The sequence below is a fragment of the Prionailurus bengalensis genome, unplaced genomic scaffold, assembly GCF_016509475.1.
Source record: "Prionailurus bengalensis isolate Pbe53 unplaced genomic scaffold, Fcat_Pben_1.1_paternal_pri Un_scaffold_75, whole genome shotgun sequence".
Classification (NCBI taxonomy): Eukaryota; Metazoa; Chordata; class Mammalia; order Carnivora; family Felidae; genus Prionailurus; species Prionailurus bengalensis.
This window is the reverse complement of record NW_025091175.1, coordinates 103,013-116,702: the sequence shown is the minus strand read 5'-3', so window position 1 is coordinate 116,702 and position 13,690 is coordinate 103,013. Positions and strand designations below refer to the sequence as shown.

The following is a 13,690-nucleotide window of genomic DNA, read 5'->3' as shown; positions in this document are numbered from 1 at the left end:
AATAATTCTGGTAGAAGATAAGAAAATATATTTATATGCTGATCCAGCAGACCAGAGAAAAGTTGATGACAGTGAAGAAGGAGATTACAACAGAAAATCCCCAAGAAGGTAGGAAGAGGTAGGATAAACATATAAGTGGAGCTGTTGGCGTTTATATGTAACAGAGAAGAAAGCAGAGAATATGGTGGATGGTGGGGAGTGGATGGGTTGGGGTGAAAGCCTACAGCAGGGAAATTGGGAAGACGATTCATGTTAATCAAGAAGTGGAAATGGGAGTGGCCTAATGGCAAGATTATCTTTAATCTTCATTCAAAATCCCCAAAGGCTAGGATTTAAAGATCTAAAACAAGGGCACCGGATGGCTCAGTCGGTTAAGTGTCCAACTCTAGATTCCAACTGAGGTCATTATCTGAACACAGGTCATGAACTGTGGTTCATGAGATTGAGCCCTGTCAGCACTGACAGCATGGAGCCTGCTTGGGATTCTCTCTCCCTCTCTGTTCCTTCCCTAATTGCTCTCTCTCTCTCTCTCTCTCAAAGTAAATAAACTAAGAAAAAAAAAAGATCTAAAGCATAAAAGCTATCCAGCCTCTATAAACTGGGCATATATTAACTATAATTACACCTGAAAGCATACTGAACACAGCATTCCTGATTTTCAAAGTGCACTTGAGAAACTGAACAAGAAGACCATGGGAGAAGGGAAGGGGGGAAACGATAGTTACAAACAGAGAGAAAGGGAGGCAAACCACAAGAGACTCTTAAATACAGAGAACAAACTGAGGGTAGTGGGGGGAAGGAGTGGTGGACAGAGGGGAAAATGGGCGATGGGCATTGAGGAAGGGTACTTGCTGGGATGAGCACTGGGTGTTGTATGTAAACAATGAACCACAGGAATCTAACCCAAAAACAAGAACACATTGCACACACTGTATGTTAGCCAAATTGACAATAAATTATATTTTTAAAAAATGAAAAGCAATAAATTATCCCAAAATATAAACAAACAAACAAATAAATAAATAAGTTTAGTGACCATTATGGAAGCCCCGTATTTTGTGGAAAAAAGAAAAATAACTAACCAGCTTTTCCATGGCTAATACTTTTATTTCAATCCAAGACTCACAAATGGGGCTCCTATTTCCTCTTTCCCTCTCTGAATAGACCCTTGGGCATAAGTCCCATATCCCTGAGGCTGCAACTGGTGTCCCTTCTAGTGGACCAGCCCTTCTGGGAAGAGCCAAGAAAGTTTCAAAAATGTCTTACTTGTTACACCAATAAGAGTTGTGATGGCCAGATCCTGGAACAGAAACTGGTAATTTGAAAGGCTGTTTGTCTCCTGAAAAGAAAAAGGAAAGCAGGTCAAAAAGGTTGTGACCCTCTGGATGAAGTCTGACATCAGTTGCATTCATTTTTGTTCCTGCAACATGGGATTTTACAAGAAGAAGGTGTGGCCAGGGTCCAGTTTGTGTTGGTAGAAGTACCAAAGATAAGGCTGTGAAACCCTCTCCAACCAGGAGGCCACCTTTGTGTGCTTTCTAGGCTGGGTCCTTTGTACATCAACATCCTCCTGTTGAGGGAGATGTCTTACTCTACTAGATCCATCTCTGATTTCTTTTCTACCTGCTAGCAGAAAGTCAGGGTTTGGTCTGGCACAACAGGACAGTGAGTTCCCAGTAGTAACAAGAGACAAATGTGTGGTGATCTTACCCAAATTTTACCAGTGGAAAAAGAAAAGTGAACCCACTATTTGCAGTCTTGGGTGTTATTAACAAGTCCTGATAAGGCATCCTTGATATTCTTGGGGAAAAAAAGGTTAAGATCTTACTGATTTCAAGTAACTTGCTTCCTTGCCCCCCTTTTAGTGGAAAGGAGATCAAGATGACCCAAGTTCAACTCTAGTTTGTAGCATGAGTTGTTGGGATTCCAAAATAGGACCAAATTTCTGTGCACAGCCTCTCCTTCTCCATCTCATTCATTGTGAGCGGGAAAAGACATAAGCAATCTGAAAATAACAAAACTAAAACCTTCAGCCCAGAAGCAAGAGGGCAGGACATAGAGATGAATCTAACGAATCATCCTCAGGCTGCTTATACTTGCTCATGAGAGTCAATTGCAAAATTTTCAGGGATTTTTTTTTGAACTGGCTGTTAAACACAGCCATTATAGAACCTGAAATTATACAAATCTACCATTAAATACATTATGCTAAAACAAAGCTAATAAATACCCCCAATCCAGCACTTCCTAATCCTTTTCCTACATTGTGCTGTTATCTATGTTCTTTAAGATATTTACAAGTCTTCTATCTTGGGGGTGCAAGTACTACATAATGACATGCTATGTGCACATCTCTTCCCAACTCCATGCTCAGTGACGTCAGGCAGGCAGCTCGAAACCAGCCATGGTGGGCATATTTACACCACGGAAATCAGCAAACATGAATAACCAGGGCTTGCTGTCCCAGGGAGAGCGGCTCTGAAACATTTACCAGCTCCCCAGTCCCAGATCATCTCGCTACTGAATGGTACGCTCGGGTAGACTCACACTGGAACAGAGAAGATGGAGACCTCGTCCAAGCAGCCAGAAGCAACCGGGAGAAAGTGCTATGCCTTGATCGTCAGCTACTGCTACACACAAAATGTCTCTGTCAGAGAGTCAGAGAATTGACACCTTCAGCTTCTGTGTGCATCTATTTCTGATTTACTTTCACCATAAAGGTAGTTTCAGAGGGGCCCTTGGCCCTCCAAGCTCCCCCACGTGCACTCTTCCTCAAGAGGCACTGCAGATTGGGAGGATGCAACTCCTTGTTTCAGTTCTAACCAAGAGCTCGGGTCACCAGTCATACCCAGTAGAGCAGCAGAACACCAACATACTGGATCATGCTGTACAGTGCCATGTACTTGAACATGCAAAATGAGGTAACGAGAGCGGCACGTCCTTCCCTGTGTAAGCAAAGAAAGGACAGAGTAAGGAGATGGAAAGAAAGGTCAGTGACTCTGTTGTTCAGCTGAGCTTAGGAGAAACACTCCAAAGCCTGATTATTCAACAGTTTGTCTGACAGACTGGACAGCCTTGAGCCAGAGGGAGCTGCCTGTCAGTATGCTAAACGACTAGACTTTCAGGAAAGACCAATTCCGGGCCCAGATGCCCAGCCTTGGTCCAGTTCGGGAGCCCAGAGTGCATGGTAGCCTCGTGCTCTCTGTGGGCATCATGTCAGAGTGGAGTCAGAGGACCTGGGGATGCGTCCTAGAGCTCGTACCTACTCACAAGTGTAATTGGGAAGGTCATTTCCTTCTGTCAGTCACAGTTTCTTCATCTGTAAACTAAGGAATTTACATAAGATTGCAGGCTTGGGGGCTCTTTTCATGAAGGTGTTTCATTTCATTCAAATCATTTGGCCATCCCCGCTTTTTCTAAAACTGCACTGAAACAGTGTCTATGCTCAAATACATCATATATCGAATTTAAATACACTGAAAACAACGAACGTGTCTGTTTCCATTACTGTTGGTGGACTTTGAGTAAATGGTATATATTTAAAGCATAAAATAGATTATTTATGAGATGCCACTTTTATCACTTTCATTGGAAAGAAACGAGTTTAAATTTGCTTCTGGTCATAATGTTTTCCTGGGATTCCAAAGCCTGATTTCAGAGCGGGCTATTCCCTGTACTGGGGTTCAGCTGCTGTCATTTGCTCTACCAGAAGGTAGTTTCTCGTCATCTCTCACCTCCTTAGAAAGGGTTTTCGCATGCCACACACCTGCAGCAGCCAATTCCACCTCCCCAGCCGCCTTCTTACTTTTCCCATTACCCTTGATTTATCTGTGTATGTGTTTATTGCCTGACTTCTCCACCAGAAGAAAGCTTTATGAGGTCAAGGAATGCGTGATTTACTTGCTTCTGGGTCTCTGGTGTCTCCACCAGTTCCTGGCACTAAGTGCCTGCTCTATAAACATTTGTCAAACACACACATAAATTTTTAAAAATTTGGGAGGAGCCAGCGAAATCATCATTTTAATGTGGTGGGAATAGTATGACATTTGTAGAGAAAACATTTAAATAGCATCAGTTCTAACATAATTTCTAATCCTATATGGCTGTGTGAGCTTGGGAACCTCAGTTAAGTTCTCTAAACCTCCATTTCTTTATTTGTAAAAGGAAACAGTGACCACTCCGACATCTCCAGGCTGTTTGGAAGTATAATGGGTATTAAAGCACTTCACAAGCTGTAAGTACATGCTAGTTATAATCACCCAAAGCGGCCACAGTGCTAACCATCTCTATCATCCCAATAAAATACAGAAGTACATCTTCTGGGAGGCACAGATAAAGCACCAAGGGAGATTTCAGTAGAAGCAGCAAAGATGAGTTAATATTTTGAAAACTGGGCATGAGAAGGATATTCCAAAGAAGCATAAAGAGGCAAGAGGAAAAGAGGGCAATCGGGGAAGGGAAAGTTTGTCTCTACCCCCCATTATAAAGCACCTATGGAGATATATGTAAAAATAACAATAAGATCAACACTTTCAAAGCAGTTACAAGTTCCAGATTCCAGGGGTGCCTGGGTGACTCAGTGGGTTAAGCATCTGACTCTTGATTTAAGCTCAGGTCATGATCTCACAGTTTGTGACTTCAAGCCATGAGTCAGGCTCCGTTTTGCTCATGGAGGCTGCTTGGGATTCTTTCTCTCCCCCTCTCTCTGCCCCTCTCCTGCTTCTGCCCCCTCCCCTCCTCATGCTCTCTCTCTCTCTCTCTCTCAAAATAAATAAACAAACTTTAAAATTAAAAAAAAAGTCCCAGATTCCAATTTTCTAAAAATAACCTATTGAGTGGTTTTCATTATGCCACTACTCTCCCACAGTTATTTTTAACTATTGGTAAGTCCACCCAGGAGTAGAATGGCTGACTGCATTGTGTCCAGGGACACAAAATTTCCCTGTTGTTTCCCTGGCCGAACAATGGGATCTGAACTTACAAGTCAAGAGAGATTAAAACAGTGCTGGTGGAAAGCGTCTACTTGATAAGGTGAGGTACACACTCAATGTTTGGAGTTTTAGAAGTGAAAGGTGAGGCCACAGATGCCTCCTGTTCTGATAAAGAGATGCCCACGTGAGCCATTTTCAAAGCCTGAAAGCAAAGAGTCAGCTTACTCTGCTTGCACACTCACAGATGTCTCTCCTGAGGCCACACGGGAAAAAGCCCGTCAAGCTAGCTACAGGATGGCCCGTGGACCCAAGCATGAGCCAGGAGGGGACCAGAATTTGTTCTGCCTATTGCATAACAAAGAGACGGCACTGGGACATCTGGCCAAAGAAGTCAGTATACTGATCACTGAGTCATTGTGTGGCCTTGGTCAAAACCCTCCCAAACCCTCCACATCAGTTCCTCCATCAAGAAGAATGGAGATAAGTGTCTCCCAGGGATATTATGTCTAAAGGACTCCAGGCAAGTGCAATTAAGTGTAAGTCCTGGTGTGTCCTGGTGTGATCATGGCCCCACACACCGGCAGCTACTTACCCCGCAGTCATTGGCTCCATCACCGCATATACCTACAAAGTAACTAAAAGGGAGCCATGTCAATTGGAGGGGAAATCAAAGCAATTTTAACTGCTAATTTCTCTAATTAAAAAAATAATAAAATGAACTTCGTTACTTAGGGGACACTCTGATTCTTTATTTTAAGGGAGTTTTCTGAAGGGTCCAGTTTGACTAAAAGTAAAGTGTGACTCAGCAGCTCCCCGATGGATTAGGAAAGCCAGCACACCACCCTGACTCCAAGCATTTCAGGGAGACCCTGTACTTCACTGCTTAGAAAGCAGCTTTGTTGGCTGTAAAATGGGACGTTCACAATTTTATGACATAACACCATGGCACAGTGGAGAGGGCACCAGATTTGAAGCCAGATCAAGATCTTTGACCTGATCACTTGACCATTTTGGCCATTATTTTTCTCTCCTACAAAGTGTTATGAGTATTCAGTGAGATGCTGTAGGGAAAATTGTCTTCTGATTTCTAAAGCAATAAACGAAAATTACTTGGTGCTGTAAATAGTAACAGGGCAGGAAATTTGCCATTTTAGCAGTCACTCAACTAACAAATGCCCAGACTTTGAAGAAAGAAAATATATTCCTGCATCAGGATCGCTCTTTGAGGGTGAGTGCATCCCGCTGGCTTTAATTCTTGACAAAGATTATGGATAGTGTGCTTTTTAAGGTAGGAGTGCTCTGACAGTATTTATAGGATTTGCTGTACTTGTCTTCCACACTGTCCTATGAAGGCAACTAGTTTACTATCTAGGTTTTCAACCAAGTTAAGAAGACAGGACTTTCTGAATCAAGAAGCTTGCCTGGTGACTAAATCAGGGGGGATGAAGTGGGAGTGAAAAAGATTAGGAGTCATGTCTATATGGTCCAGCACCAGAAATGAAGAAAACTTACAGGACTCCATGGGTTCTGTTAACAGGAAATAAAGGGTCTCAAATGATGGGCACTTTATTTGAACTGTTCTCTATTGGAGAACCTATTCTCTAATGGAGACCCTTTGTGTTAAAAGCGAAGTATTATTCTGATTCAGGACAGAGAAGATACTTTGCCATATAAATATTTCAGTATTTTTAAGGTTATGTGAATCCCTTGCCATACGAATCTCCTTATATCACAGCTGTGATGATAATTTATAATGTCTAAATTCTCATTGTACCTTCAGGAGCTGAACTCAAACTATCCTTCCAGGTTCATTTCTCACCACACACTTTCACGTCCCATATGTTCTAGTCCAGTGGTTCTCAACTCGGCGCAAAATTGACTCATTTGAGGGACGCTGAAAAAACACTGATGTCCAAGCCTCACATGAACAACTGAATTAGAATATCTGGACAGTGGGGTCCTGGGATTGTTATTTTTTCAAAGCTCCCAGGGTGACTGTCATAGGCAGTTAGGTTCAGAACCACTGCCTTAGGGGACTTCTTGTACCTCTTACACTCTCCCTGACTGTCATGCTCCAGGCACTTCATACCACCTGAATTGGTAAAGAACCTACTCCAGTTTCTGAAATTCTTCCACCAGACTGGATTTCTGCCCAGGAGACATTCTTGCAAAGATTGTTCCATTTATCAGTATCTGTAAGGAACCCAAGAGAAACTTTATATCACGTCAGTTGGTCATACATGAGATAATTGATAATACTTAGAACGCTGACTGGAAAATAACATCCATGAATGGCAAAACACAATTTGTTTCCAAGAAGTCTTTTTTTTTTTTTTAAGACATTGAGACCTTGGTCATCAAGCAAGCGACCAAGGAGACCAAAAATCAGTCAAGATGACTGCTTAATAAAAATATTGGATGAAAATGATGACCTTCAGATATTTAGCTGAACTGCCATCAAGAAGGTGGTCAAAAAGTCCTGAGCTTAATGGAATCTTGAACCAGTAGAGTATGAGAAATTGCAAGATATCAAGAGGTCAGCATCCTAGGGAAAGGAAAGGAGGCAACAGCTTCTCAGAAAATTGTTCAGAACGAGCAGAAAAAACAGCCTCGTGATGAAATAGTGACAATTAGTGGTCTTGGATTTAACCATGCCATCTGGGCTTGACCAATTGTGGAGCTCAGCTGATATCCCAAGTCTAATTTTGGCTATGGAACATTGCTGGTTTGGAGATATAATAAATCTATGCCAGCTCCATCCACCTGAGCTTTATTCTACAGAGTCTGAATTCTTCTGTTAGATCTCTGTGCTCCTTGCTCTTCTTGAAAGTAACTCAGCTTAATGTTTGATCAGCCTCTACGTCTTTAATCTTTTTGTCTTAAACAGTACCTAAGATGATAAGCAATTGAATACAAATAACTTATCTTTGGATTACACTAGACACAATCTTTCTCTAGTTTGTCCACCTGTTATGTATATAACGTACCTGCCCCTGCTATGGGTTTATTCTTCATCAGAAAATTGTTAACTCTGACCTTTTCTTGTGTAGACTATCAAAAACCTAACAGAATTCCTTTCTTGGGCTGCTTTCCTCTATAATTGATGGATTTCCCCTTCACCGTTTGACCCCTCACCATGGCAGTATGAAGACAGACACCTTATGACTTGAGAAGCTCCTAATACTTTATTTCTCTAGATGGTGAGAAATGGGCTAATCAAATTTACTAATTTTAAACCTATCTAGAAATGAGACAACAAAATGTTTTTGCCCCTTTATGACATATTCAATAGGTATTTCTTACCTACTTAAAAGTTTGAAATTACTTAAGAACATGCTCTGTAAGTGACTTCATTGGCATCTTTATTGGGAGAGTGTGGGAGACTGATACCCTCTTAGAACTTACCTTTGGGAGTAGGCTACTGAAATGTTGACTTATAACCTGAAAGGATTTTCCACTTAAGGCAAAATGGTAACTTCCCTCTCTGCCATGATCAGAGACTTCTTCCTTGATATTAATGTAATTATCCTGCAAAAGCAAAACACAAGTTATTTTAGACACTTGATAGAGTGGTAAAGGACCACAAGTATATCAGAGTCAGTGACGACTGGCCTCTCTCTTTAAGAGAGACTGGGGTCTCTCTTTAAGAGTCACACTCCAGCACCAATTCCTCAGAGAAACACTTTGTCTTGGCTGGATCAATCTTTGCACATCACAGCCTCTAGTGAATAGGAGAATAACACTCATGTCCTGTTCTCATCCTGATTTGATCTTGGTGAGTCCCAGAGAAGAGCACATTTCACACATTTCAAGTGTAAAATACAAAGCACTACACCTTAACAAATCTCTCCCTGAAGTGAGAACTTACCATTTTTTTTTCTTACAGAATTAATATTGTTCCACAAGGACACAATAGAGATAGGATACTGAATGATTGGGAATACATGGATAAAACTTTTTTTTCCCCAGCGCAAAGACATAGTCAAATTTTCCAATGTGCACAGCAGTTTCTCTCCCAGGGACTAAATCTCCTTAGGACCCAGTGGGATGGTTAGCAAGCAAGAGGAGGATGAGTAATTAGATTCACAGCCCCCCTTACTACATTCTTTCTCCCATAGGGCCAACAACATTATTACACTTAAAATAATGGATCCTTTCCAGGACCCACGACGGCACTATACATTAAAGCTCAGTAGGAACAGTGTGAGAAATGGATATGAATTCTTCGAACTGCATAGGTATTAGACATTTGGGGAAATATGTTGACCCTAGGTCACCTGTACATCTCTGCCAGTCAAAGCTGCTCAGAAGCCGACACTATGAGTCAACTTAGATAAGTCTGTTTTTAGGTGTACCTGATTGCTGTATGCAATGGACTTCTCTTCTACTAATTTCCAAGATACAGATGCTGACGAAGACCCAGTGATTTCATTCGCTTCAATCAGAATGACTTGTTGGCTTTCAGAAACCATTCCAGACTTTCTGGCCACTGTTATTGCAGTCTGAAGATTGTCACCTATAAGAAAGGAAGGGTATAGCAAGGTGAGGTTGAAAAGATAGAACCAATTCATGCAGGGCCTGGAAAACTAGGGTAAGGAGTCCAGAATTTATTTTAGGTGTGAAAAGAAATAATTTCTAAGTCTCTCTCATGCTGATTCTCCATGAATCCATGATCCCTTTCGTGATTCTTATTGCTTTTTATCTGGTTCCTTCATAACCCACCAGTTTTTCCAGAGAGTGGAAAGAAAAAACAAAAAGGCAAAATTCAAATCTATTTCCATCATTTTTCAGCTTGGTAAACATTTATCAAAACCCTACTGATTTAATATAGTCCCAGGTGTTTCCACTTTCAGCCGAATTGGAGTAAGACCACTAAAACCTATCTCTCCCACTGATTACAATGGGAAACTATGGGAAAAATACAAAAAGCAACTATCTGAGGACTTTGAAAAGTAAACAAAAGCAGGTAGAATGTGGAAGGGAGTCAAATTTGGAGAAATAATCTACAAGGTGGTGATATGGTTGGTTTTATTTTTTTCTCACATGTGTGACCTGAGTGTGAACCCCAGTCCCAGCGCTGTGAAGGATGCTAAATACAACTCCAAAAGACACTTAGTCTTTCTGACCAGAGAAACTAGAAAAAGAAAAAGCTTGAAGGCTGAAGAACTATGGGGCAGACCCTGGAAAGGAGACAGCTAGACAACAAGACTAACTTACTGTGTGAACTCAACCCAGAGCTGTGCATGTGCAGAACAAACCCAGGGAAGGAGAGTAGAAGCCTCAAGAATTGAACTAGGATATGAATCACCTCCCATGTCCTAGAGTTTTGCTTGCTCAAACAAACAAAAATCACCCTCACCATTCTCCAGGAGATTTTAACAAGATCCGAAATCTCACACTATAATATTTTAAATGTTCAAGAAAGTCAACCTACAAAACACCTGGAAAATGTGGTCAATTCTCAAGAAAAGAAAAGACAATCAACCATTGCTTGTACCAGGATGACCCAGATGCTAGAATTACCAATGTTCTTAAAGCAGCTGTTATAAGTGTCCTCCATGAGGTAAAGGCTACCATTCTTAAAATAAACGACAAGATAGAAGTTCTTAAGAGAAATAAAATATATATACTCTATAAATAAGAACCAAATGACTGCTTTACAATTGAACAATATAATAACTGAAATAAAAAATTCCTTGGATGCTCTCAAAAGCCGAATAGAGGTGACAGGAGGAGGAGGCAGTGAATTTGAAGATAGGTAAGTAGAAATTATATGATCTGAAAAACGGAGAGAAAATTAAAAAAACAAAAGAACAGAGACTGGAGAATGGCAACAGTCATGTGATTAGAGTCCAGGAAGGAAAGGAGAAAGGAATCAAAACAGGAGAAAATATTTTGAAGACATAAAGCAGATAAGTTCCCAGATACGGTAAAAGATTTAAATTCATAGATTTAAGAAGCCCAGCGAATCCCAGTAAGATAAACTCAATGAGAACCATACCCAGAAACATTACAATCAAACTTCTAAAAACAAAGATAAAGAAAATACCTTAGAAATGGCAAGAGAAAATAACACATTATATATTAGGGAATGATTATTCAAATTATTACAGATTTGTCATCAAAAAACATGGAGGCAAAATGACAGTGAAATATCTTTGAAGTGCTGAAGAAAGAACTGTGAAGCTCTGAAAGTACCCTTCAGAAAGGAAGGAGAGATAAGACATTCTTAGAGGAAGGGAAACTAAGATAATTTGTTGCTAGCAGACATACTCAAAAAGAAATGCTAACAGTTCTTTAGGCTGAAAGGAAAGGACACCAGAGGGAAACTTCTAACATTAGGAATAAAAACATAGCAACAGAAATAATGAAGATCTCGGTAAATATAAAAGTCTATTTTTCTTCCATTTGTGTGTAACTCGTGCCTATTGAAAGTGAAAACCTTAGCATGGTATGGTGGGGTTTTCATTGTCATATACGCGACAACCATAACATAAAGGAGAGAAGGCAAAGGACGTTCATGGTTGTAAGCCTTCTTGACAGGGTAGGTACAGATGTGATTCCTAGAGCAACCACTGAACAATAAATAACATCTGACTGCCTATCCCTAACATGGCTTTCTTCAGGTCTCTACCAAAGTACGTATGAGGAAGCCCAGAAGAGCTAACAGTGGGCAGGAGTTTCTCTACCCTGAGGCCAGAGCCCTGAGAGCTAAGAAGTGTCCACAATGCCTCAGCAGGTCACCAGTAGTTGGGCTGCTTTGCAGCACAGGACACTTTTGCCATCCACTACCTGAGAAGTTCCACGCCTGAGCCTCAGTCATCTGACAGAGAATATAACAACCTATTTTAGAAGTCTCAGAAGCTAGACAGGAAAATATCAGGCAGAACAACCAGAACAACACATGACAGACAAAATAGAGCAGTTGTTGGAGATAGATAAAACCTGCAGTAACTCCGGGAGCCTTGCGGGGGCTCAATCTGTTAAGTGTCCGACTTCATCTCGGGTCATGATCTCACCACGGTTTGTGGGTTCAAGCCCTACCTCAGGCTCTGTGCTGATAGCTCAGAGCCTGGAGCCTGTTTCAGATTCTGTGTTTCCCTCACTCTCTGACCCTCCCACGCCTGCTCGCATGCACTCTTTCTCTCTCTTTCAAAAATAAATACACATTAAAGAAAAAAACTTTGCATTATCTCATTAAAAATAATAAGTGCACTTAAGAAAACTCAAATGTAGCCCTTCTCCTCTAATGCCCCCCCCTTAAAAAAGGTTTTCTAGAGCTATTCCCACCCCAAAACGTGATTTCAGATCTCAACATTAAGAGGTAATTTGAAGAAGATAATGGTCATCTTTGGAACCTGAGTTTATGGTTTGCAAAAACTGGATGCAAAAAAAATCTTAAAACATGGAGGCAAATTATAAAAATATGAGAATAACAAGAAAAAAGATAAGAGACTGAGAAGATAAATCCAGAAAGCCTATCATGTGAATAACAGAAATTCCAGAAGGGAAAAAGGAAGAGACAGAGCAAAGGCCATAATTAAATGAACAATAGAAGAACTTTCCTTGACAGGAAGAAGATAGATTAAAAGTGTTTACTTTTAATTAATTAATGAAATCAATGGGACAAAAAGACAAACATATAGACATACTCTGGTAGTATTTGTAAACTCCAAAGTTGAAGAAAAGGACAATATACAGAAGAGAACAAATTACCTACAGTGGACTGGCATTGGACTTGTAATAACACCTAGAGATCATTAAGGAAAAAACAGGACTCTAACCCCCAAATCCTACACCCAGACAAGAGGGCATTCACCTGTCAGAGCCAAGAAAGATACTCCAGGGTATGTAAGAAATTAGAGAGCATAACATCCTTCTATCCTATCCAAGGACAAACCTTGAGAAGAAAAATTTAACCCAGCAAGCAAAGAAACAGAACAGAAATTCCAATATGAGTGAAGAAGTGAAGAAGCGGGGTACAGAGTGATGTGTCCTTATTCTATCTAAATCTCAATACTAAGGATAGATTACGGAAATGTGTAAAATAAGTGCTAAAAAAAGATTTTTGAAACAGACGGGTCATGATGTAAGGGCAATTCTAAGTAATAAATTAGCTCAGCAATACCTACAAGTTGGATTGAGGGACTAAAAAGGAAGAAGGTAAAAGGGACCCCTAAGTCTCTTGTATTGTGGGGTAGAATGGGAGATGGGAGGTACAGAGGAGAAAGTAGAAGTATCCTAGAGCTTCCCACAGTGAAGCTGGATTCAGGGGAAATGGGCTGGGGAATAAGGGCTCTGGTGGAGAAATAGTGTACCTTGGCGACACAACTATCAGAGTTCAATGCACCTGACTGGAAAGCCGGGAAAGAAAGGCACACACTTAAATTTGAACACATGAGGAAATGATCTATTCTCCACTAAGAAGCATTCATTAAGAAATTTCACACACTTTTCTTGCATGATCCTTTCTCACCACTCCCTTGATTTGGGGTTTGAGAGAAGCACAGGGGACAGTTTTTTGTTTTTGTGTTTGTTTTGTTTTTGTTTTTTTTACCACCAGAACAATAAATGGGCCTTCAGGGTAGTTTACACACCATGCTGACTAAGCATTTCTCTTCCTACTAACATTTAATAAAAATTGTCATCTGTGCCTGACCCACATCTTCTTGTCAGTCAGGGGTTATTTCAAATGGCCTTTCTCAGAGAGGACACCACATATAAAGTAGCCAGTTAAGACATCACCCTGTTTTGTTTTA

General features: G+C 40.7%; 1 protein-coding gene across 1 annotated transcript in view; it reads right to left on the bottom strand.

Moving 5' to 3' along the window:
* LOC122478531 (probable cation-transporting ATPase 13A4) overlaps positions 1-13,690 on the bottom strand; it is a 50,746-nt gene that overhangs the window by 21,129 nt on the left and 15,927 nt on the right. The window contains exons 8-14 of the mRNA XM_043572083.1: positions 9,287-9,447; positions 8,337-8,459; positions 7,045-7,124; positions 5,524-5,566; positions 5,024-5,133; positions 2,849-2,945; positions 1,267-1,339 (exon numbers count right to left, since the gene is read on the bottom strand). Coding sequence (XP_043428018.1) covers positions 1,267-1,339; positions 2,849-2,945; positions 5,024-5,133; positions 5,524-5,566; positions 7,045-7,124; positions 8,337-8,459; positions 9,287-9,447 — 687 coding nt within the window. The remainder of the gene's footprint in view (positions 1-1,266; positions 1,340-2,848; positions 2,946-5,023; positions 5,134-5,523; positions 5,567-7,044; positions 7,125-8,336; positions 8,460-9,286; positions 9,448-13,690) is intronic.